The sequence below is a fragment of the Manis pentadactyla genome, chromosome 4 (assembly GCF_030020395.1).
Source record: "Manis pentadactyla isolate mManPen7 chromosome 4, mManPen7.hap1, whole genome shotgun sequence".
Lineage (NCBI taxonomy): Eukaryota > Metazoa > Chordata > Mammalia > Pholidota > Manidae > Manis > Manis pentadactyla.
In genome coordinates, this window is record NC_080022.1 from 154601570 (window position 1) to 154627342 (window position 25773).

The window sequence follows — 25773 nt, forward strand, 5'->3', positions numbered from 1 at the left end:
TTTCCAATACAGATACATTTTATTTCCTTTTCTTGTCAAACTGCTTTGGCTAGAACTTTTAGGACAACGTTGAATAACAGTAGTGAAAGTGAGCATCCTTGTCTTGTTCTAGAAAGCCTTCAGTCTTTCACCATTGAGTATGATGTTACCTGTGGGTTTTTCATAAATGCCCTTAATCATATTGAGGAAGTTCCCTTCTAGTCTTAGTTTTCTGAATGTTTTTATCATGAAAAGGTGCTGGATTTTGTCAAATGCCTTTTATATTAACTGAGATGATCATACATTTTCCTTCATTCTATTAATGTGGTATTGCATTCCTTGATTTTGTTATGTTTAATCACCTCTGCATTCCTGGAGTAAGTCCCAGTTAATCATGGTCTATAATTCTTTTATATGCTAATTGGATTTGATTTGCTAGTGTTTTGTTGAGAAGTTTTGCCTATATTCTTAAGGGACATTGTAATTTTCATTTCTTGTGTTTTTTTTTTTCTTGTTGAGATATCTAATGCTGATCTCATAAAATGGATTAGGAAGTATTCCTCTTCAATTTTTTGGAAGACTTTGAGAAGGATTGGTGTTAATTCTTTAAATGTTTGGTAGACTTCACACTGGTGAAGTTTTCTGGTCTTGGGATTTTTCTTTGTTAGGTTTTTGATTACTGATTCAATCTCTTTACTTGGTTATAGGTTTGTTGAGATTTTCTGTTTTTTTCTTGGGTCAGTTTAAGTAATTTGCATGTTTCTCAAAATGTGTCCATTTCATCTATATTATCTAATTTGCTGGCATACAACTGTTCACAGGATTCTCTTACGACTCTACTTTGGGAAGGTTGGTAGTAATGCCCTCATATTTCAGATTTTAGGTATCTGTATCTTCTCTTTTTCCTTTGTCAGTACAGAGTGGTTTTAATTTAAGTGGGGGAGCAAAGTATTGTGAAATGTAGCAGATACTGTTGGCTTCCTAACAGTCATTTTATGCACCTCATGCTATTTGGCAGAACCCTGATTTTGTTTAGGCACTGACCCCTTTTCTCATAGGACTTAGGAGTAAATCAAGATTAGTTTAAGCCAATTATAGTAGTGATCCCATTCCATGCCAGTGATTGATTCAGAAGTCACCAAATAACCTAGCTCTGACTAATGAGACTCAGTGGTTAGGTTAGGTGGTTTCCGGGACAGGTTCCCTGCCATTAAAGATAAATAAATACTGTGGTTGGGAAGGAAGTGTTTCTTCTGTTGGACAATGTGCAATCTGCGTGTGATACTTCAAATCACAGCAGCATTCTTACAACACTGGTGAGCAAACCACAGATGAAACAGCACACAGAGGACAGAGCATCAGACACATGGAAAAAAAACATAGCTCCTTTAAAACCTCAATGAATTATGAATCAACCTACCCTGGAGGCACTTGACATGTACTAATTACCTTTTTTATAAAATTCCTTGTATTTTTAGGGTGCAATGCTTATATAAATGGCTGCTATCTTATTTGCTATAGATGGGTTTATGAACTTTTTGTGGACTGTACATTTTATCATCAATATCCTTTTTTAATTTTTCTTATTAAGGTATCATTGATATATACTCTTATGAAGGTTTCACATGAAAAACAATATGGTTATTGTTAAACATATTATCAAGTCCCCCCTATACCCCATTGAAGTCACTGTCCATCAGTGTAGTAAAGTTGCCATAGAGTCATTACTTGTCTTATCTATGCTACAGTCTTCCCCAAGATCCCCCCTACACCATGTATACCAATCATAATACTCCTCAATCCCCTTCTCCCTCCCCCACCCTTCCCCTTTGATAACCACTAGTCCCTTCTTGGAGTTTGTGAGTCTGCTACTGTTCTGTTCCTTCAATTTTGTTTCATCGTTATACTCCACAAATGAGAAATCATTTGGTACTTGTCTTTCTCTGCCTGGCTTATTTCACCGAGCATAATACCCTCTAGCTCCATCCATGTTGTTGCAAACGGTAGAATTTGTTTCTTATGGCTGAATAGTATTCCATTGTGTATATGTACCACTTTTTCTTTATCCATTCATCCACTGATGGACACTTAGGTTGCTTCCATATCTTGGCTATTTGTAAATAGTGCTGCGATAAACATAGGGGTGCATATGTCTTTTTGAATCTGAGAACTTGTTTTCTTTGGATAAATTCTAGGAGTGGAATTCCTGAGTCAAATGGTATTTCTATGTTTAGTTTTTTGAGGAACCTCCATACTGCTTTCCACAATGATTCAACTACTTCACATTCCCACCAGCAGTGTAGAAGGGTTCCTCTTTCTCCGCATCCTCCCCAGCATTTGTTGTTCCTAGTCTTTTCAATGTGTAACTGGTGTGAGGTGATATTTTGCTGTGGTTTTAATTTGCATGGCCCTGATGATTAGCAACGTGGAGCACCTTTTCATGTGCCATCTGAATTTCTTCTTTGGAGAAGTGTCTGTTCATATCCTCTGCCCATATTTTAATTGGCTTATTTACTTTTTGGGTGTTGAGGCATTTGAGTTCTTTATATATTTTGGATGTTAACCCCTTGTTGGATATGTCATTCTCCAACTGTAGGATGCCTTTTTGTTCTACTGATGGTATCCTTTGCTGTACAGAAGCTTTTTAGCTTGATGTAGTTCCATTTGTACATTTTTTATTTTGTTTCCTTTGCCTGAGGAGATGCGTTCAGGAAAAAGTTGCTCTTGTTTATATTCAAGAGATTTTTACCTATGTTTTCTTCTAAGAATTTTATGATTTCATGACTTACATTCAGGTATTTGATCCATTTCGAGTTTACTTTTGTGTATGGGGTTAGGTAATAATAATCCAGTTTCATTCTCTTACATGTAGCTGTCCAGTTTTGCCCACACCAGTTGTTGAAGAGATCAATATCCCTTTTGTATCAACTAATGCTTTTTATCCTGAATTCTGCTTTGTTGTTAGTATTATCATTAGGGAGTATTTTAATAATATATAGGGCCAGATTTCATTTTTTAACTCTCTCAGCAGTTGCTATCTTTAGATATAGGAATTGAGCCCACTTACATGTACTATGATGACAGCTACGTTTGGTTTTAATCTTTTCATATTATCTTTCACTTATCATTAGTTAGCTGTTCTTCATTTATTATATTTAGTTATTTCCTCTACTCTCTTTGCTTATACCTAGCTTGGACAGGTTTCCAACCATTTTTACCTACTCCCACTTCCCTAATTTGGAATGTCTACCATATTTTTCCATTATACAAGTCATTATATATTGACTCTTAGCATTGATGATGTTTGAACATTTAATGACAGCCATTTCTACTCCACTCACCAAAATGAGACCTTTGCCACACTTCTGTGTCTTACTACTTTTCCCCAAATATGTATTTTAAAAATAAGCTATCAAATATGACCAATAAAAAGCAACCTGAACATAATAAGAGCCTCCATTTTCCATCCAAAAAACTTTCTGGCTAACTTGACTACTTCAAGTTTAAAGGGTGCATGTGATAACATTTTAAAACTTATAATATTTAAATAATCTCTGTTATACATACATATTTAATATCTTAATTAAACTTCCCAACACTGTTTTCCTCCTCAGAAAAATGAAACAATTTTATCCAAACTATTCACACGCACCTTAGAACATTTATCTCCATCATCACCATAACTACTTTTTGGGTCATTTAAGAGTTTTTCAGACTAAAAACATTCTTTTTTTTTAAATTGAGCATTTCTTGAGTATGATATCATCCGAAATTTTATCCAAAGGTACCACCAGCAACCATTTGCAAAAAGCATTAGGACTGTTGGGCTTTTCCATTCCACAAGAAGACATCTATAATCTCCACAACCAAATCACATACTATATCACATTTAAAATAGTATTTTAAAAGCTGGTTAATAAAGATATGTAACACAACTACAAGGTTATAACTTCCAGAATAATTCTGAATGTGTTAAATTCCTTTACCTCCTTAAAAAGAAAAATCTGCCATGTAGTCTCTATGAGCTTTCCAGACATTGGCACTGGCTGAGTTTTCAGGTTAACATTTCTTTCCTAAATACTACTTCGCTGTTCAAAGTAATAGACTTGAGAGAAAAATCATATAACACATGAGGGACTTTGTAAGGCAACTGTCTTTACCGAAGGATAAATTAAGGGCAGGAAAAACTCTTACCTTACATTTAATGGTATGTGGTAACTGAGGATTTGTTTTAGGTTACTTCAAAATGCCTTTCATTTCCAGTTTGAAAAATACTCTTAAGATGTATTACAAAATCGGTTTGTTTTTCTTTCTCTTTTAATCCATTTACATATAATGACATATCTGTTATACATACATACTCATTGCTTACCATCATTTGTGTATCATCTACCATTTTGAGATTTGTTGTTACTGTACTTTTATTTGGTTAGAGAAATTGCTTCTTGAGTATTTTCCTCAGATAAAGTACATGGAGGTAAACTGAATCTTTGTATATTCTTTATGTTAGAATAAAAGTTGGTAAGGCATACTACTTCTCTCAATAACTGAGATACTGGGTTTTTTTTTTAGCTTCTAATTTCTACTTATTCTTGGATTTCAGCAAATTCAATTGTCTAGGGCTCAGGGTTCTTTCTTAATCTAAATGCAAGTCTTTTCTCCCACAAGTTCAGGAAGTTTCTTTTCTCACTTAAAATTCTCAAAATACTCCAATATAGTGATTATAGTTATTTCTGGGCAGCAGGGTTATAGATATTGTTGTTATTATTTTTTGTTTGGCAATAGACAGATAAACAAAAATACTAAGTTACTAAACAGAATATGAGTATTTAGAAATAGCAGGGTCTTCAAGGAATACAGTAAGGGTTGAGAAATGGTACCAGGTTTAACTACAATGGTACCAGATTTAACAAGATTTTCTGACATTCACTCTATATTGCTTCTATGCTAGCCCCAGATTAGCCAAAGAATTTCATGAGTATCTGTTCTGCAAAACACTTCTTTTCGAATTCAATTAAACACATGGTCAATTAATCCCCCTAATTTTTCTGCCTTAAAAAAAAAGCTTAGAAAAATTCAATCCTTTTTCAAATAATACTAAACAGATAATAAAATGATACAGTATATATAAATTATGTTAAATACATCTGTGATGACCATTACCAAGAATGTGGCAAGTGTAGCTGTGCAGAAACAAATTTTATTGTGAAACTTCAAATTCATTAAGAACAAAACGTCTTGGTATACAGGCAGTAAGTTGGTATTATAAACTGTTTTGTTTTTGGTCCAGACATTTTTCTAATTTCATCTGTGCCTTTTCTGAAAACAGCCCAAACAGTCACTGTATTGTTAGTTACCTATCCAATATTACCCCCCTCCCCTCCTTCCTTAACTTAGACCATGAGTTCATTCAGGGCAGGAATATGCACAATTAAAAATGTTTTCTTCCCCAGACCACTTTACATGGGTTGGAGAGTATGAAAAACGTGTCCTAGTTTCTCAGTTTCAAATAAAAGTAAGCAAAAAGAGCAGGGCTAGACTTTTCAGAAAGGTTTTTTTTGCCTGCATGGAAAAAAAGAAAAAGAAAAGGCAGACTCATGAGCCTTTTGCCCTTCTCCCTGCCTACAACACTTACAAACACTACGATGTGAACTACATATTAAAGATGACAAAATCGGAATGAGAGAGAAAGCCTTGCCCCTGTGAAAAAACTAAACCTTTTGGTTACAGTAAAGCAACATGTACACAGGAGGCTTAAAATTTGAAGAAATGCTATCTGGGTGAAATAAATCTTCTGATTCTATAAATAAAAAGCACATGTAAGAAGAAAATATTTTACCTTTTGGTGAAAAAGACTGCTAAAAAGAGGAATCTAAAAGAGAAATCATACAAAATCTCTTTCCTATTCCAAATTAACTACTTCACATGCACAGAAACATTCAACTAGCCCCTGAAATTCCAAGAGATAGTCTAGTCTATTCTTATAGACAGAATAGGCGGAAAATGGGAGGAAAAATGACACAGATTTATTTTTATCAATACTGTAATTTATAGGCCCAAATACAAATACTGATCTCTTTATAGTTTCTGCACACAAGTATTTCTACAATTTATAACATACTTTTAAAATATCTGCAGGGAATTATCATAAGCTTCTAAAATATTATTTATAATGAAGTTCACATTACAAAATTAACTTCAGGATTTGTACGTTTGTCTAACACAGGTAAAGTCCTGTATAAAACAGCATGACAACCTCAAAAGACTGAACTTCGACTGATTAAAAAAAAAAATTTGAGAGGTCAACTTAATTTTAGTTTCAATCAACAATGGTTTTACATACAAAAGTCTATGTTTTGGCTCTGAAGGGATACAGTTTTAATTAACTCATCTCTAAGGTACCAAAGAAATATGACACTTTTTTCAATAAAAACAGAAAACTATAAATTTAACAAATAGACCAGACTTCACTTAACTTGGACAAGGAATATCCGGTTCTTTTTTTTTTTAACTTTATTTTGATTTCCCTTAAGTTTCCCTCAAATAATTATTTTTAAGAAAAAATTATTTTAAGAAATCTCAAATCAAACTTGGGTAAAAAAACCCCTAAAACTAAACGTTACAAATGCAGAAAAAATAAGGACAGTCAAATCACAGTTATGTATAGATTTGTGCTCCTTCCCTTTAAGTACATCTATTAAAAAACGTACTTTTAAAGAAAACACTTAAACGTAAAATACTAATCTTATTATGCATGATTTTAGAAATGTTAATAAAGTAGGAGTAAAAAAAACTTAATACTCAATGTGACCAATCCAAATGGAACAATATTCACATTATAGGAGTACCAGAAGAAGACAAGAGAGAAAAAGGGATAGAAAGTGTCTTTGAAGAAATAATTGCTGAAAACTGCCCCAAACTGGGGGAGGAAATAGTCTCTCAGACCACGAAGCTCATAAAACTCCCAATACAAGGGACCTAAGTAGGACAACACCAAGACTTATAATAATTAAAATGGCAAAGATCAAAGACAAGAACAGAGTATTAAAGGCAGCCAGAGAGAGAAAAAAGGTCACCTACAAAGGAAAAGCCATCAGGCTATTATCAGACTTCTCAACAGAAACCTTACAGGCCAGAAGAGAATGGCATGATATACTTAATGCAATGAAAACAGAAGGGCCTTGAACCAAGAATACTGTATCCAGCACGACTATCACTCAAATATGAAGGAGGGATTAAACTATTCCCAGACAAGCAAAAGTTGAGGGAATTTGCCTCCCACAAACCACCACTACAGGATATTTTAAAGGGAATGCTTTAGATGGAAGCACTCCTAAGGCTAAATAGATGTCAACAGAGAAAATAAAATCACAACAAAGAAAGCAGACCAAACAAATACTAACTAAAGGCAAAATATAAAATCAACTATTAACAAAAGCAGTCAAAGGAAATACAAAAGAGCACAGAACAAAACACCTAACAAATAAAGAATGGAGTAGGAAGAATAAGAAAGGAGAGAAATAAAGAATCATCACACTGTATTTACAATAGCTTAATAAGCGAATTAAGTTAGATGGTTAGATAGTAAAGAAGCTACCCTTGAACCTTTGGTAACAATGAATATAAAGCCTGTAATGGCAATAAGTACATATCTTTCAATAACCACCCTAAATGTAAATGGACTGAATGCACCAATCAAAAGACACAGAGTAATAGAATGGGTAAAAACACAAGACTCATCTATATGCTGCTTACAAGAGACTCACCTCAAACCCAAAGACATGCACAGACTGTAAGTCAAGGGATGGAAAAAGATATTTCATGCAAACAATAGGGAGAAAAAAGCAGGTGTTGCACTACTTGCATCACACAAAACAGACTTCAAAACAAAGCAAGTAACAAGAAATCAAGAAGGACATTACATAATGATAAAGGGGTCACTCCAACAAGAGGATATAACCATTATAAATATATATGCACCCAATACAGGAGCACAAACATATATGAAACAAATACTAACAGAATTAAAGGAGGAAATAGAATGCAATGCATTCATTCTAGGAGACTTCAACACACCACTCACTTCAAAGGACAGATCCACTAGACAGAAAATAAGTAAGGACACAGAGGCACTGAACAACACACTAGAACAGATGGACCTAATAGACATCTATAGAACTCTACACCCAAAAGCAGCAGGATACACATTCTTCTCAAGTGCACATGGAACATTTTCCGGAATAGACCACCTAAGAGGCCACAAAAAAAGCCTCAGTAAATTCAAAAACATTGAAATCCTACCAACCAACTTCTCAGACCACAAAGGAATAAAACTAGAAATAAATTGTACAAAGTAAACAAAAAGGCTCACAAACACATGGAGGCTTAACAACATGCTACTAAATAATCAATGGATCAATGACCAAATTAAAACACAGATCAAGCAATATATGGAGACAAATGAGAACAACAGCACAAAGCCCCAACTTCTGTGGGATGCATCAAAGGCAGTTCTAAGAGGAAATAATATAGCAATCCAGGCATATTTAAAAAAGGAAGAACAATCCCAAATGAATAGTCTAAAGTCACAATTACTGAAACTGGAAAAAGAACAAATGAGGCCCAAAGTCAACAGGAGGGACATAATACAGATCAGAGAAGAAATAAATAAAATTGAGAAGAATAAAACAATAGAAAAAAATCAATGAAACCAAGAGCTGGTTCTTTGAGAAAATAAACAAAATAGATAAGCCCCTAGCCAGGCTTACTAAGAAAAAAAGAGAATCTACACATATCAACAGAATCAGTAATCAGAAAGGAAAAATCATGACAGACCTCACAGAAATACAAAGAATTATTAGAGAATACTATGAGAATCTATATGCTAACAAGCTGGAAATCCTAGAAGAAATGAACAACTTCCTAGAAAAATACAATCTTCCAAGACTAACCAAGGAAGAAACAGAAAATCTAAACAGACCAATTCCCAGCAACGAAATTGAATCAGCAATCAAAAAACTATTCAAGAACAAAACTACCGGTCCAGATGGATTCACCACTGAATTTTATGAGACACATAGAGAAGACATAATACCCATTCTCCTTAAAGTTTTCTAAAAAGTAGAAGAGGAGGGAATACTTCCAAACTCATTCTATGAAGCCAGCATGACTCTAATACCAAAACCAGGCAAAGACTCCACCAAAAAAGAAAATTACAGACCAATATCCCTGATGAACATAGATGCAAAAATACTCAAGAAAATATTAGCAAACCGAATTCAAAATACATCAAGAAAATCATACACCATGATCAGGTAGGATTCATCAGGGATACAAGGATGGTACAACATTTGAAAATCCATCAACATCATCCACCACATCAACAAAATGAAGTACAAAAACCACATGATCATCTCCATAGACGCTGAAAAAGCATTTGACAAAATTCAACATCCATTCTTGATTTTAAAAGTTTCAACAAAATGGGTATAAAGGGCAAGTACCTCAACATAATAAAGGCCATATATGACAAACCCACAGCCAACATCATACTTAACAGCGAGAAGCTGAAGGCTTTTCCTCTAAGATTGTGAACAAGACAGGGATGCCCACTCTCCCCACTGTTATTCAACATAGTACTGGAGGCCATGGCCACGGCAATCAGACAAAACAAAGAAATACAAAGCATCCATATTGGTAAAGAAGAAGTCAAACTGTCACTATTTGCAGATGACATGATATTGTACATAAAAAACCCTAAAGACTCCACTCCAAAACTAATAGAACGAATATCTGAATTCAGCAAAGTTGTAGGATACAAAATTAATACACAGAAATCTGTTGCTTTCCTATACACTAATGATGAGCTAGCAGAAAGAGAAATCAGGAAATGAATTCCATTCGCAATTGCATCAAAAAGAATAAAATACCTAGGAATAAACCTAACCAAGGAAGTGAAAGCCCTATATGCTGAAAACTACAAGACACTCTTAAGAGAAATTAAAGAGGACACTAACAAATGGAAACTCATCCCATGCTCTTGGCTAGGAAGAATTAATATTGTCAAAATGGCCATCTTGCCTAAAGCAATCTACAGATTCAATGCAATCCCTATCAAAATACCAACAGCATTCTTCAACGAAGTGGAATAAATAGTTTTAAAATTCATATGGAACCACAAAAGACCCTGAACAGCCAAAGCTGAGAAGGAAGAATAAAGCAGAGGGGATTTCGCTACCCAACTTCAAGCTCTACTACAAAGCCACAGTAATCAAGACAATTTGGAACTGCACAAGAACAGACCCACAGACCACTGGAACAGAATAGAGAGTCCAGGGATTAACCCAAACATATATGGTCAATTAATATACGATAAAGGAGCCATGGACATACAAGGGGGAAATGACAGCCTCTTCAACAGCTGGTGTTGGGAAAACTGGACAGCTACATGTAAGAGAATGAAACTGGATCACTGTCCAACACCATACACAAAAGTAAATTTGAAATGGATCAAAGACCTGAATGTAAGTCATGAAACCATAAAACTCTTAGAAAAAAACATAGGCAAAAATCTCCTGGACATAAACATGAGTGACTTCATGAACATATCTCCTTGGACAAGGGAAACAAAAGCAAAAATGAACAAGTGGGACTACATCAAACTGAAAAGCTTCTGTACAGCAAAGGACACCATCAATAGAACAAAAAGGTATCCTACAGTATGGGAGAATATATTCATAAATGACAGATCCGATAAAGGATTGACATCGAAAATATATAAAGAGCTCACACACCACAACAAACAAAAAGGAAATAATCCAATAAAAAAATGGTCAGAGGAGCTGAACAGTCAGTTCTCCAAAGAAGAAATTCAGATGGCCAACAGACACATGAAAAGATGCTCCACATCACTAGTCATCAGAGAAATGCAAATTAAAACCACAATGAGATATCACCTCACACCAGTAAGGACGGCCACCATCCAGAAGACAAAGAACAACAAATGTTGGCGAGGTTTTGGAGAAAGGGGAACCCTCCTACACTGCTGGTGGGAATGAAAATCAGTTCAACCATTGTGGAAAGCAGTATGGAGGTTCCTCAAAAAACTCAAAATAGAAATACCATTTGACCCAGGAATTCCACTCCTGGGAATTTACCCTAAGAATGCAGCAGCCCAGTTTGAAAAAGACATATGTACCCCTATGTTTACTGCAGCGCTATTCACAATAGCCAAGAAATGGAAGCAACCTAAGTGTCCATCAGTAGATGAATGGATAAAGAAGATGTGGTACATATACACAATGGAGTATTATTCAGCCATAAGAAGAAAACAAATCATACCATTTGCAACAACATGAATGGAGCTGGAGGGTATTATGCTCAGTGAAATAAGCCAGGTGGAGAAAGACAAGTATCAAATGATTTCACTCATTTGTGGAGTATAAGAACAAAGAAAAAACTGAAGGAACAAAACAGCAGAAGACTCACAGAACCCAAGAATGGACTACCAGTTACCAAAGGGAAAGGAACTGGGGAGAATGGGTGGGAAGGGAGAGATAAGTGGGGGGGAAGAAAGGGAGCATTATGATTAGCATCTATAATGTAGAGGGGCACAGGGAGGACTGTACAACACAGAGAAGACAAGTAGTGATTCTACAACATCTTACTGCACTGATTGACAGTGACTGTAATGGGGTATGTGGGGGAACTTGGTGAAGGGGGGAGTCTAATAAAAATAATGTTCCTCATGTTATTGTAGATTAATGATACCAAAAATAAAAAATTAATACTCAAGAAAAATGTATATTACTTTTCCTAGCACCCTGTGCCTAGCACAGCTCCTGGTACATATTAGGCATTCAGTAAATACGTATTGAATGAACAAACAAGCTCAATGACAAAGCAAAAAGAAATATAAAATACAGGCTTTTTCATAATACTCAAATCTAAGCTAAGATGCCTATATCAAGTTAACAATATTTTGGGGATGAGATAAGAGACCAGGCTAGCGAAACCATGACATATAAATATCACCTCAGAGGTTTATTCCAATGTTGGAGTATGCTTAGAAGAGCTAAACCTATAAAGCCACTAAGTATTATTACAGCATGTAATTGTGGGATTTGTTCCAACTTACCTCACACAACATTCTACAGCACGAAACCAATGAAGCATCTCATCATGTAGAGTACATAACTGAAGGCAGGACAGGAAAACTTTCTCAGCATCACTGTACCAGCCTGCATCTGAAAGAAAGCCACCTAAAGGACAAGAAAAGCCAGTAACTTTAAGTAATTTAATAAATCACTTGAAGCTAAAAGGACATGCTTACAATAAATATTCTCGAAAACAAAAAACCAAGAATACTAAAGTACTATGCTTAGCCCAAAATAAAAATATTACTAAATTGTGAAATTAAAAACAAAACAAAACAAAACTTTAAAACTAGGGGTATTAGATCTAAGATCAGACGTTGAGTAAGGAGTCAAGAGTTTAGCCCTCTAAGAATACTCCATGGCCTTAGAGTTGCCATTTTCTAGTTAATTAGCCACTATATTTGAATGATTCTAACATTTTCATCTTGCAGGGTAAACTTTTCAATCTCTCCATTCCCAATCTCAAAAAAGATAAAGAAATCTGAAAAAATTAATCTTAGTATAGTGTCACATCCTAGGGGATACACAGATCAAAGAGATCTTGATGTTTGCTCATCTAGTATTTTTAGCAAGAAATTAAACTGCCCTCCTCCAACAGTCCTAATGCACTGGGCATCATTTCCTTAGAATACCATCCAATGCTTTTGGAAGCTCTTGATCGCCACAATGGTTAATACATTTTTTAATATTGTCAATGGTGTCTTGAGTTGCGAAAATCTATTTTGCTCAGACCCATGTTTTATATTTAATTAAAGTGATAAGTAAATCAAACAAATATTACTTTAATTGGACAGATATGTGCTTTAGAACATTTTAGGGCCCTCACCAAGTAACTGGAATAAAAAGGCTAATACACATATTCATACTAAGCAACAGTCTATTCATTGTTCCAAAATACTATGTGCTGTGCAGGTTATTAGGCTATTGTCTCTCAGCTTCAAATCAACCCTTCTATGCTCTGTTTTATGACGCTGGGGCTAGGACTCTACATACATTTCTCCTTTGCCAGCTAGCTCCCTGTCATCTGTGCCAAAAAGAGGCACTGTGGGAGGAGGGAGAGGGAAGGGGGGTAAGGAAGGAAGAAAGGAGGTGGATTTCAAGCAAGAGACACTCCTCCATGCTAGCTTCCAGTTTCTGTCAGCAAGGCCCAGGGTAATGCTTCTTTACTCTGGCAGTGGCAATTTACTCCAATAAGCCAATTTCAGTTGCTGTTTTCCAAAACTTGCAAAACCATATTCACAGAACCCCATCAGAGTCAGCCAGGTGCCACTCCTAGAGGTCTAGGTTCCAGACCCGTGGGCTGCCTCATCAGAGACCTGAGGCACCAGTACCAGCCTAGTAGCATCCCATCTCTGTGAGACATCTCAAGCTTCTAAATTTTAATAATTCCAACCCCATCACTTGGTTCCCCAAGCCCTAGAGGTGGTTGATTTTTGCAGCTATGTCCATAATGCCCTATGGGTCACTTTTTGTCCTTTCATACACTAGGGTTCCCTTTCTGTCTTTTCTACTGTCTAATACCTGTTTTAAAATTCTTTAAATTCTATCTTTACAACATGGATGGACTTGAAAGCACTATGCTAAAGGAAAATGCGAGTCTCAAAAATTATCTATCTTATGAGTCCTTTTATATGAAATATCCAGGATAGGTAAATCTAAAGGCAAAAGGTAGGTAGATGGGTAGTAGGGCTTGAGTTGGAAGGAATGAAAGTGACTACTAACGGGCATGGGTTTCTTTCTGGGGTGATAGCAATGCTCTAAAACTAACTGTGGTGATATTTTCACAATTCTATGAATATACTACAGACCTTTGGATTGTATACTTTAAATGGGTCAATTGTATGGCATATGAATTATATTTCAATAAAGCTGTTACTTAAAAAAAATTACCTCCATCACTGTATACTTTTGGCATGACGTTTTTTCATTGTTGTGGAAATTTTAGGATCAAGACTGATACCACAACTACAAGTTGTTAGGACTTGGGTTCCATTTCCATGGTATTTCTTCAGACTGGAGCATTATACTGGCCAGATTGGTAAAAGTGTTTGTGGAGATGACAGAAGACCGTCAATGAACACTAGCCTTCCTGCCCTGCCTTTCCCCTTCCTTGATACTAAATTTCTCCCATAGATTTTTATATGACCATCTAGGACTGAACAGATATCAGCCTTCACATTCATCAGGATTACACACACTCTACTGTTAGAAACATTCTCTGGTCATATTCTTTGCTGCAATTTATATTCCAGGGAACCATCAACAGATAAAACATTGAAGGTTCTTTTCAGAAAACAATTTTCTGAAGTTCCTCCAGCCAACTTTCTATAAGCACTACAATGAATTATTCTAAGAGTGAAGGAATTGATTATGAAAATTTGTTGGCAAAGAAAGTACATGTGCATGTTTAAGACAGTGAGAGAGAAAACACATAAGCACACATTAATGTGAGAAGTTAAAGATGAAAGGTAGTATATGGTAATGGAACAGTTCTGTATCCTCATGGTAATAACCATTATATGAACCTTTACACAGAATCAACTGCATAGAAACACACATACAACTGAGTATGTAAAAACTGGCAAAAATTAAAGGTCTGTTTTCTACTAAACCAGTGTCATTTCTGGGTTTTGCTATTGTCTATGAATTTACAATAATTTCAAAATTTAAAAAAATTTTAAAAGAAAGATAGCAACTTTAACAATTGAAACATACATACCTATGTATATCCGTGCAAACCATATAAAATGTTATACAAACATTAAACAATATTTTTCTGTATGTACAGCACACAAAACCTTCTCAGAATCCTTTTCCATTTATGTTTTCAGTATTCTCATAACATTCCCAAGAGGAAATACAAAATTACCCTTATTTTAGAGATGGAAAAACTGAGGCCCAAAAGGATTAAGTCCCATGTCACAGCATATAGTAAGGTGATGAAAGAGGCTGGTAGCAGCATGACATGGTAGAAAAAGATGTGGTTTGGAAAAATACAGATGCAGGATTCTAAATTTAGCTCTACTACAAGCTATGTGACTTGAGCAAGTTACTTCTCTGTTTCCTCATTTGTAAAATACTATTAATACAATCTCAAAACTGGAATATCATGAGGATTTAGAAAGATATTATTTAATTGCCTACTATAGTCCTGGTACAAAGTTAATGTTCAATAAATCACATCTAGTTTTTCTGATGTTCTTCTCATAACCTCCTTTTGTAGGCTAAAGGGAATGTCCTGGGAGAATCTTTTATTGTTACCAGGTTTAATTCTCAGTCATGTCATCGGACAAAACACTCCTTTATTTTACTATTACTTACCTAAAACAAAGCCAACCTGAATAGCTTTTTCCTTTACTGCAGCATCTGACTCTGCTATATAAGAGCACCGTCTACTGAATGAGTAGGCTAAGACTGAAGCAACTTTCACACCATGATCCATCAAAGCCTGGAAACAATGATGAAGCAAATGTCTGAAAGAGAAAGAAAAGACTATTTTATAAAGGTAACATATTTTGTCCTGTTAGAAAGTGCTGCCTTACTTTTTAAATTAACGATACCATTCTTTTACAAGATGGAATAAGAAAAAAGGGTTTTTGCCTCATGAACTATGAGACGATAATAATTTACAATGTAGCCTAAACGTCTTTACTCAGTGTTAACTGAAGGCAATTAAGATAAAACTAATTTTCCATGTCAGTTTTAAAAACCAATTGTGTTATAATTCAACAACATAATGAGAAAATAAAAATGGATTTGAATAGAGATTTCTCTAAAGAAAATATACAAATGGCCAACAAAGAAAAGATGCTCAACATCATTACTCTTTAGGGAAATGCAACTCAAGATCATAATGAGAGACCATTTCACCTGCTAGGATAGCTAAGTAATAATTTTTTTTTTAAGTGATAGCAAGGGGGGGAGGAGCCAAGATGGCAGCGTGAGTAGGGCAGTGGAAATCTCCTCCCAAAACCATATATATTTTTGAAAATACAACAAATACAACTATGCCTAACAGAGAGACCAGAAGATACAGTACAACAGCCAGGCCACATCTATATCTGCAAGAACTCAGCATCTCATGAAAAGGGTAAGATACAAAGCTGTGACCTAGTGGGACCCAAGCACTCCCCCCATGTGAGTTGAAGTGGGTTGGGAGTGGAAGCACAGGACTGCTAAATACCCAGCCCTAGTAATCTTCACTGGGAGCACAGACACACATTGCATGGTGTACTGGGTATTAGAGAAAAGGAAAAGTAAAATCTGCGAGCGGGTCCCCACAGCCGGCTCCCTGGGATGAAAGAAAAGCGAGTGCTTTTTGAAAGTCTTAAAGGGACAGGGGCTTCACAGCTGGACCGAATCGTCCTGGCACACAGCCCAATAGGCTGGGAATCCTGAGGAACTTGAGGCACCGTAACCCCCTGGGTGGCAAAGCAGCACTTAAGTCCCCAACGGCAATAAGCAGCCTCCCACTCGTTCCCCTGGCTTGCGCTGCCCCGCTACAGCGGCACAGCACCCGAAGAACAGACCCGCCCACAGCAACTGCCCAGAGTCTCCTCCCAGCGAGCAGCTAACCGGGCCTCTCAGAGACTGCTACCGGCGAGCAGAAGCCCAGCACAGACAAAGGAAACTGGTGCAAGGCACAAAGGGGTGCCATTCTTGCAGGAGAACACACGTGGCGTGCCTGCCATTCCTCACAGGGCTCTGGGCTACCCGGAGGGATACCCTGCACATGGCAGCTGAGTGGATTAACCCAGAGGCTGCTCCTGGTGTGTGGGTAACTGGCACAGGCAGCGGAGAAAGGTAAGGTGACCAGAAAGCAGGAAGGGACTTTGTTCTCCCAGCTGACACAAAGGCCACCTGCCTACGACCACCTCTATCGCCATGAAAAGGCAAAAGAATCTGACCCAGTCAAGAATCACCCAGACAACCCCAGAGAGAGGGCATAGGGAGATAGATTTAACCAATATTCCTGAAAAAGAATTCAAAATAAACGTCAAAACCATGCTGATGGACCTGCAGAGAAATATGCAAAAGCTAAGGGTGAAGTCAGGAGGGAGATTACAGAAATGAAACAATCTCTGGAAGGACTTAAGAGCAGACTGGATAAGGTGCAAGGGACTGTAACTGAACAGATATCAGAGAACAGGAATACAGAGAAGCTGAGGCAGAGAGAGATAAAAGGATCTCCAGGAATGAAAGAACATTAAGAGAACTGTGTGACCAATCCAAACAGAACAATATTCACATTATAGGGGTACCAGAAGAAGAAGAGAGAAAAAGGGATAGAAAGGGTCTTTGAAGAAATTATTGTTGAAAATTTCCCATTACTGGGGGAGGAAATAGTCTCTCAGACCATGGAAGCCCACAGATCTCTCAACATATGGGACCCAAGAAGGACAACACTAAGACATATAATAATTAAAATGGCAAAGATCAAAGACAAGAACAGAGTATTAAAGGCAGCCAGAGAGAGAAAAAAGGTCACCTACAAAGGAAAAGCCATCAGGCTATTATCAGACTTCTCAACAGAAACCTTACAGGCCAGAAGAGAATGGCATGATATACTTAATGCAATGAAAACAGAAGGGCCTTGAACCAAGAATACTGTATCCAGCACGACTATCACTCAAATATGAAGGAGGGATTAAACTATTCCCAGACAAGCAAAAGTTGAGGGAATTTGCCTCCCACAAACCACCACTACAGGATATTTTAAAGGGAATGCTTTAGATGGAAGCACTCCTAAGGCTAAATAGATGTCAACAGAGAAAATAAAATCACAACAAAGAAAGCAGACCAAACAAATACTAACTAAAGGCAAAATATAAAATCAACTATTAACAAAAGCAGTCAAAGGAAATACAAAAGAGCACAGAACAAAACACCTAACAAATAAAGAATGGAGTAGGAAGAATAAGAAAGGAGAGAAATAAAGAATCATCACACTGTATTTACAATAGCTTAATAAGCGAATTAAGTTAGATGGTTAGATAGTAAAGAAGCTACCCTTGAACCTTTGGTAACAATGAATATAAAGCCTGTAATGGCAATAAGTACATATCTTTCAATAACCACCCTAAATGTAAATGGACTGAATGCACCAATCAAAAGACACAGAGTAATAGAATGGGTAAAAACACAAGACTCATCTATATGCTGCTTACAAGAGACTCACCTCAAACCCAAAGACATGCACAGACTGTAAGTCAAGGGATGGAAAAAGATATTTCATGCAAACAATAGGGAGAAAAAAGCAGGTGTTGCACTACTTGCATCACACAAAACAGACTTCAAAACAAAGCAAGTAACAAGAAATCAAGAAGGACATTACATAATGATAAAGGGGTCACTCCAACAAGAGGATATAACCATTATAAATATATATGCACCCAATACAGGAGCACAAACATATATGAAACAAATACTAACAGAATTAAAGGAGGAAATAGAATGCAATGCATTCATTCTAGGAGACTTCAACACACCACTCACTTCAAAGGACAGATCCACTAGACAGAAAATAAGTAAGGACACAGAGGCACTGAACAACACACTAGAACAGATGGACCTAATAGACATCTATAGAACTCTACACCCAAAAGCAGCAGGATACACATTCTTCTCAAGTGCACATGGAACATTTTCCGGAATAGACCACCTAAGAGGCCACAAAAAAAGCCTCAGTAAATTCAAAAACATTGAAATCCTACCAACCAACTTCTCAGACCACAAAGGAATAAAACTAGAAATAAATTGTACAAAGTAAACAAAAAGGCTCACAAACACATGGAGGCTTAACAACATGCTACTAAATAATCAATGGATCAATGACCAAATTAAAACACAGATCAAGCAATATATGGAGACAAATGAGAACAACAGCACAAAGCCCCAACTTCTGTGGGATGCATCAAAGGCAGTTCTAAGAGGAAATAATATAGCAATCCAGGCATATTTAAAAAAGGAAGAACAATCCCAAATGAATAGTCTAAAGTCACAATTACTGAAACTGGAAAAAGAACAAATGAGGCCCAAAGTCAACAGGAGGGACATAATACAGATCAGAGAAGAAATAAATAAAATTGAGAAGAATAAAACAATAGAAAAAAATCAATGAAACCAAGAGCTGGTTCTTTGAGAAAATAAACAAAATAGATAAGCCCCTAGCCAGGCTTACTAAGAAAAAAAGAGAATCTACACATATCAACAGAATCAGTAATCAGAAAGGAAAATCGTTACAGACCCCACAGAAATACAAACAATTATTAGAGAATACTATGAGAATCTATATGTTAACAAGCTGGAAAACCTAGAAGAAATGAATAACTTCCTAGAAAAATACAATCTTCCAAGACTAACCAAGGAAGAAACAGAAAATCTAAACAGACCAATTCCCAGCAATGAAATTGAATCGGTAATCAAAAAACTATGCAAGCACAAAACCCCCAGGCCAGATGGATTCACCACTGAATTTTATGAGACACATAGAGAAGACATAATACCCATTCTCCTTAAAGTTTTCTAAAAAATAGAAGAGGAGGGAATACTTCCAAACTCATTCTATGAAGCCAGCATGACTCTAATACCAAAACCAGGCAAAGACTCCACCAAAAAAGAAAATTACAGACCAATATCCCTCATGAACATAGATGCAAAAATACTCAACAAAATATTAGCAAACTGAATTCAAAAATACATCAAGAGGATCATACACCATGATCAAGTGGGATTCATCAGGGATGCAACAATGGTACGACATTTGAAAATCCATCCATATCATCCATCACATCAACAAAAAGAGAAAAAGTACATAATAATCTCCACAGACGCTGAAAAAGCATTCGACAAAATTCAACATCCATTCATGATAAAAAAGTCCCAACAAAATGAGTATAGAGGGCAAGTACCTTAACATAATAAAGGCCATATATGACAAACCCACAGCCAACATCATACTTAACAGCGAGAAGCTGAAAGCTTTTCCTCTAAGATTGTGAACAAGACAGGGATGCCCACTCTTCCCACTCTCCCAACATAGTACTGGAGGCCCTGGCCACGGCAATCAGACAAAACAAAGAAATACAAGGCATCCAGATTGGTAAAGAGGAAGTCAAATGGTCACTATTCGCAGATGACATGATATTGTACATAAAAAACCCTAAAGACTCCACTCCAAAACTACTAGAACGAATATCTGAATTCAGCAAAGTTGTAGGATACAAAATTAATACACAGAAATCTGTTGCTTTCCTATACACTAATGATGAGCTAGCAGAAAGAGAAATTAGGAAAACAATTCCACTCATAATTGCATCAAAAAGAATAAAATACCTTGGAATTAACCAAGGAAGTGAAAGCCCTATATATACCCTGATAACTACAAGACATTCTTAAGAGAAATTAAAGTGGACACTAACAAATGGAAACTCATCCCATGCTCTTGGCTAAGAAGAATTAATATTGTCAAAATGGCCATCCTGCCTAAAGTCATCTACAGATTCAATGCAATCCCTACCAAAATACCAATAGCATTCTTCAACGAACTGGAATAAATAGTTTTAAAATTCATATGGAACCACAAAATATGCCGAATAGCCAAAGCAATACAGAGAAGGAAGAATAAAGCAGGGGGGATTTCGCTACCCAACTTCAAGCTCTACTACAAAGCCACAGTAATCAAGACAATTTGGAACTGGCACAAGAACAGACCCACAGACCATTGGAACAGAATAGAGTCCAGGGATTAATCCAAACATATATGGTCAATTAATATATGATAAAGGAGCCATGGACATACAATGGGGAAAATGACAGCCTCTTCAACAGCTGGTGTTGGGAAAACTGGACAGCTACATGTAAAAGAATGAAACTGGATCACTGTCTAACCCCATACACAAAAGTAAACTCCAAATGGATCAAAGACCTGAATGTAAGTCATGAAACCATAAAACTCTTAGAAAAAAACACAGGCAAATATCTCCTGGACATAAACATGAGCGACTTCATGAACATATCTCCCTAGGCAAGGGAAACAAAAGCAAAAATGAACAAGTGGGACTACATCAAACTGAAAAGCTTCTGTACAGCAAAGGACACCACCAAGAGAACAAAAAAGCATCCTACAGTATGGGAGAATATATTCATAAATGACAGATCCGATAAAGGGTTGACAATCCAAAATATATAAAGTGCTCTCATACCTCAACAAACAAAAAGGAAATAATCCAATAAAAAAATGGTCAGAGGAACTGAACAGACAGTTCTCCAAAGAAGAAATTCAGATGGCCAATAGGCACATGAAAAGATGTTCCACATTGCTAGTCATCAGAGAAATGCAAATTAAAACCACAACGAGATATCACCTCACACCAGTAAGGATCTCCACCATCCAAAAGACAAACAACAACAAATGCTGGCGAGGTTGTGGAGAAAGGGGAACCCTCCTACACTGCTGGTGGGAATGTAAATTAGTTCAACCATTGTGGAAAGCAGTATGGAGGTTCCTCAAAAAGCTCAAAATAGACATACCATTTGACCCAGGAATTCCACTCCTAAGAATATACCCTAAGAATGCAGGAGCCCAGTCTCAAAAAGACATATGCATCCCTATGTTTATTGCAGCACTATTTACAATAGTCAAGAAATGGAAGCAACCTAAGTCTCCATCAGTAGATGAATGGATAAAGTAGATGTGGTACATATACATGTTGGAATATTATTCAGTCATAAGAAGAAAACAAATCATACCATTTGCAACAACATGGATGGAGCTAGAGGGTATTATGCTCAGTGAAATAAGCCAGGCAGAAAAGACAAGTATCACATGATTTCACTCATATGTAGAGTATAAGAACAAAGAAAAAAGTGAAGGAACAAAACAGCAGCAGAATCACAGAACCCAAGAATGGACTACCAGTTACCAAAGGGAAAGGGACTGGGGAGGATGGGTGGGAAGGGAGGGATGAGGGGCAGATGCAGGGGGGAAGAAAGGGGTGTTACGATTAGCAGGTATAATGTGGGGATGGGCATGGAGAGGGCTGTGCAACACAGAGAAGACAAGTAGTGATTCTACAGCATCTTACTACACGGACGGACAGTGACTGTAATGGGGTTTGTGGGGGGGACTTGGTGATGGGGTGATTCTAGTAAACATAATGTTCCTCATGTAATTGTAGATTAATGAATGATACCAAAAAAAGTATTAATTCCTGATAAAAGAAAGCAATAAACCTTGAAAACATTATGACAGGTAAATGAAGCCAGTCACAAACGACCGCATATTGTATGATTCCATTTATATAAAATGTCTAGAATAGGTAAATTCAGAGGCAGGAAATGGTTAAATGGTAGACAAGGGACTGGAGGCAAGAGGAAATAGGGAGTAACTATTGATGGGTATAGGTTTCTTTTGGGGATGATGAAAATAAGATATACTGGAATTAGATAGAGGTAACGTTTGTAAAACCCTGTGAAGACAGTAAAAGCCACTGAACTGTACAATTTGAAATGGTGAATTTTATGGTATGTGAATTGTATCGCAACAGAAAAAATGTAAAAACAAAATTTTAAGTAATGGGAGTCACTGCGTTGGATAAAGCAGAAAAAAGTCAGACTACTTCACAAACATATTAAACCGGTACCAAGGCATTTGGTCTTGGTAAAAGATAACCTGAGAGATGAAAGGGAGATATTCCACTAAATCTTTTCAATGGCCATGTGTAGAACTGCAGAGAAACTCAAATCCCAGAAAGCTAGAATAATTTTCTTAAAGAATGTTTTTAAAAGATTTTTCTATAGCCTCTTACCAAAATGAAGATCTCATCTATTCTTTTTCTGCAGATTTATTGTAATTAATCAAGTAACCAAGAAGTTTCTCTAGAGTTGGCTTAGTACACAGGCTACATTTCAAAATTATCCTTGGACAGTGAAATAATGTTAATTATTTACTTGTTTATTATTTTATCATCCTTCTCTAAAATATGAAAACTATAAGGAAAAGATTTTGTATATTTTATCCACTGCTGTAACCACAGCATCTAGAAGAATACCTGACATAGAACAGGCATTCAACAATATTTATTTAATTTGCTGAAGAAATTAAACATTCTGGCAATACTTATATAGGAGATCAGCAGTATTTTGTAAAACCATATTCTATGCTCCCAGAAATGTGGGTTAAGGAAAGAAATGGCATTTAAAGCAAATTTAGGGAAGAATGCTAAAGAGAACAGCAAGTACAACCAAAAGCCTTGTCACCTACACCTCCATGTGGCTCCTATTACATAACCACCACAAGGGGGAAAATGAAGTTGACCTCCTTTTCTTACACACAAAAAGCAATGGTGGTAATGATGGTTTCACAACAATGTGAATGTACTTAATGCCACTGAACTGTAGACTTAAAATTGATTACAATGGTAAAATTCAAGTTATGTATAGTTTACCATAGTTTAAAAAACATGAATTTACCTTTTATCCAAAGCTCTCAATACTTTTGCAAAAACTTCCAATTCACAAAATTCACTGCCCAGCTGACATAAGCGTCCCTGTTGGTAAAGCTGAAATAAAGAAAGAAAAAAGATTATTTTAAATGTTTGAAATTTAATTTCAATTTCTAATTTAATCGTGCTTATGAATAAATTTGATGGGCTTAGTATTTGATGAATTTAATGGATACTACTCAAAGTTGGTATGATTACATAATAATCAGGAAAGATGCTTATGCTAAGAGAAATGTAACCCTAAATTTCTACAAACCATATAAAACAGCCTAATAGTTGTATAGAATAGTTAGAAATCAGTATTTCTAAAACTATCTAGTATGTACATGGTAAGTACTACAAAATGCAATATAAGTACTTATTTATTAAATAAACATTAAAAAGTTGTATTCAAGAAACTTTAAAAATGAAGTTTTTTCCTTAAACAAAACTGGATATAGTTAATGTGATATTATCAAAATGATAGCAAAGATAATGTCCAGAAGCTAGGACTGGTCAATATGCCCCACAAAGGACTCTTCAGCTCAGTTCTGGGCATGACACTTCACAAGCTGACAACAGTAGATCACATCTAAAGTAAACCAGGAGCGCAGAATTTCTAATCTCACAATCATTTATTCATTTTGCCTGACTTTTTAGAACTTCTATTTAAAATGGTATTTTAACAAATATGTTAGTTGATCACGAATAATATGTGCACAAAGTTAAAAAGAGACAAACACTATTGCCCATTATCACCCTACCCACCCCACTTTACCAAATGCTTTAAATTTTTTTTATTACTTTTTAAAATTTTTCTTATATACTTTTTTTTATTAAGGTATCATTGGTATATAACCTTATGAAGGTTTCACATGAGCAACACTGTGGTTACTACATTCCCCCCTATTATCAAGTCCCCACCACATACCCACTACAGTCCATTAGCATAGTAAGATGCAAGAGTCACTAGTCTTCTCTGTGTTATACTGCCTTCCCTGTGACTCTCTACATTTTTTTGTGCTAATCATGACACCCCTTAATCCCCTTCTCCCTACCTTTCCGTGTGCTCTTCCCACCCCCTTTCTCTTTGGTAACCACTAGTCCATTCTTGGGTTCTGTGAGTCTGCTGATTTGTTCCTTCAGTTTTTCCTTTCTTGTTATACTCCACAAATGTATATGAAATCATTTGGTACTTCTCTTTCTCCACCTGGCTTATTTCACTGAGCGTAATTCCCTCTAGCTCCATCCATGTTGTTGCAAATGGTAGGATTTGTTTTCTTCTTATGCCTGAACAGTATTCCACTGTGTTTATATGTACCACTTCTTCTTTATCCATTTATCTACTGATGGACACTTAGGTTGCTTCCATATCTTCTCTATCGTAAATAGTGCTGCGATAAACATAGGGTTGCATATGTCTTTTTGAATCTGGGATCTTGTTTTCTTCAAGTGAATTCCTAGGAGTGGAATTATTGGGTCAAATGATATTTCTATTTTTAGCTTTTTGAGGCACCTCCATATTGCTTTCCACAATGGCTGAACTAATTTACACTCCCACCAACAGTGTAGGAGGGTTCCTCTTTCTCTGCATCCTCCCCAGCATTTGTTGTTTCTTGTCTTTTGGATGCTGGCCATCCTAACTGGTGTGAGGTGATATCTCATTGTGGTTTTGATTTGCATTTCCCTGATGATTAGCAATATGGAGCATCTTTTCATGTGCCTGTTGGCCATCTGAATTTCTTCTTTGGAGAAGTGTCTATTCATATCCTCTGCCCATTTTTTAATAGGGTTATTTGCTTTTTGGGTGTCGAGGCATGTGAGCTCTTTATATATTTTGGATGTTGACCCCTTCTCAGATACGTTGTTTATGAATATATTCTCCCATACTGTAGGATGCCTTTTTGTTCTACTGATGGTATCTTTTGCTGTACAGAAGCCTTTTAGTTTAATGTAGTCCCATTTGTTCATTTTTGCTTTTGTTTCCCTTGCCTGAGGAGATGCATTCAGGAAAAAATTGCTCATGTTTATATTCAAGAGATTTTTGCCTATGTTTTCTTCTAGGAGTTTTATGGTTCCAATAACTTACATTCAGGTTTTTGATCCATTTCAAGTTTACTTATGTGTATAGTGTTAGAAAGTAATCCAGTTTCATT

At 36.2% G+C, this 25773-nt stretch overlaps 1 protein-coding gene across 1 annotated transcript in view; it reads right to left on the reverse strand.

The window, feature by feature from the left end:
• Nucleotides 1–25773, reverse strand: part of APPBP2 (amyloid beta precursor protein binding protein 2) — a 64574-nt gene that overhangs the window by 19922 nt on the left and 18879 nt on the right. Inside the window, exons 2-4 of the mRNA XM_036911111.2 lie at nucleotides 23607–23695; nucleotides 15456–15607; nucleotides 12116–12239 (exon numbers count right to left, since the gene is read on the reverse strand). Of these exons, the coding sequence (XP_036767006.1) occupies nucleotides 12116–12239; nucleotides 15456–15607; nucleotides 23607–23695 (365 nt within the window). The remainder of the gene's footprint in view (nucleotides 1–12115; nucleotides 12240–15455; nucleotides 15608–23606; nucleotides 23696–25773) is intronic.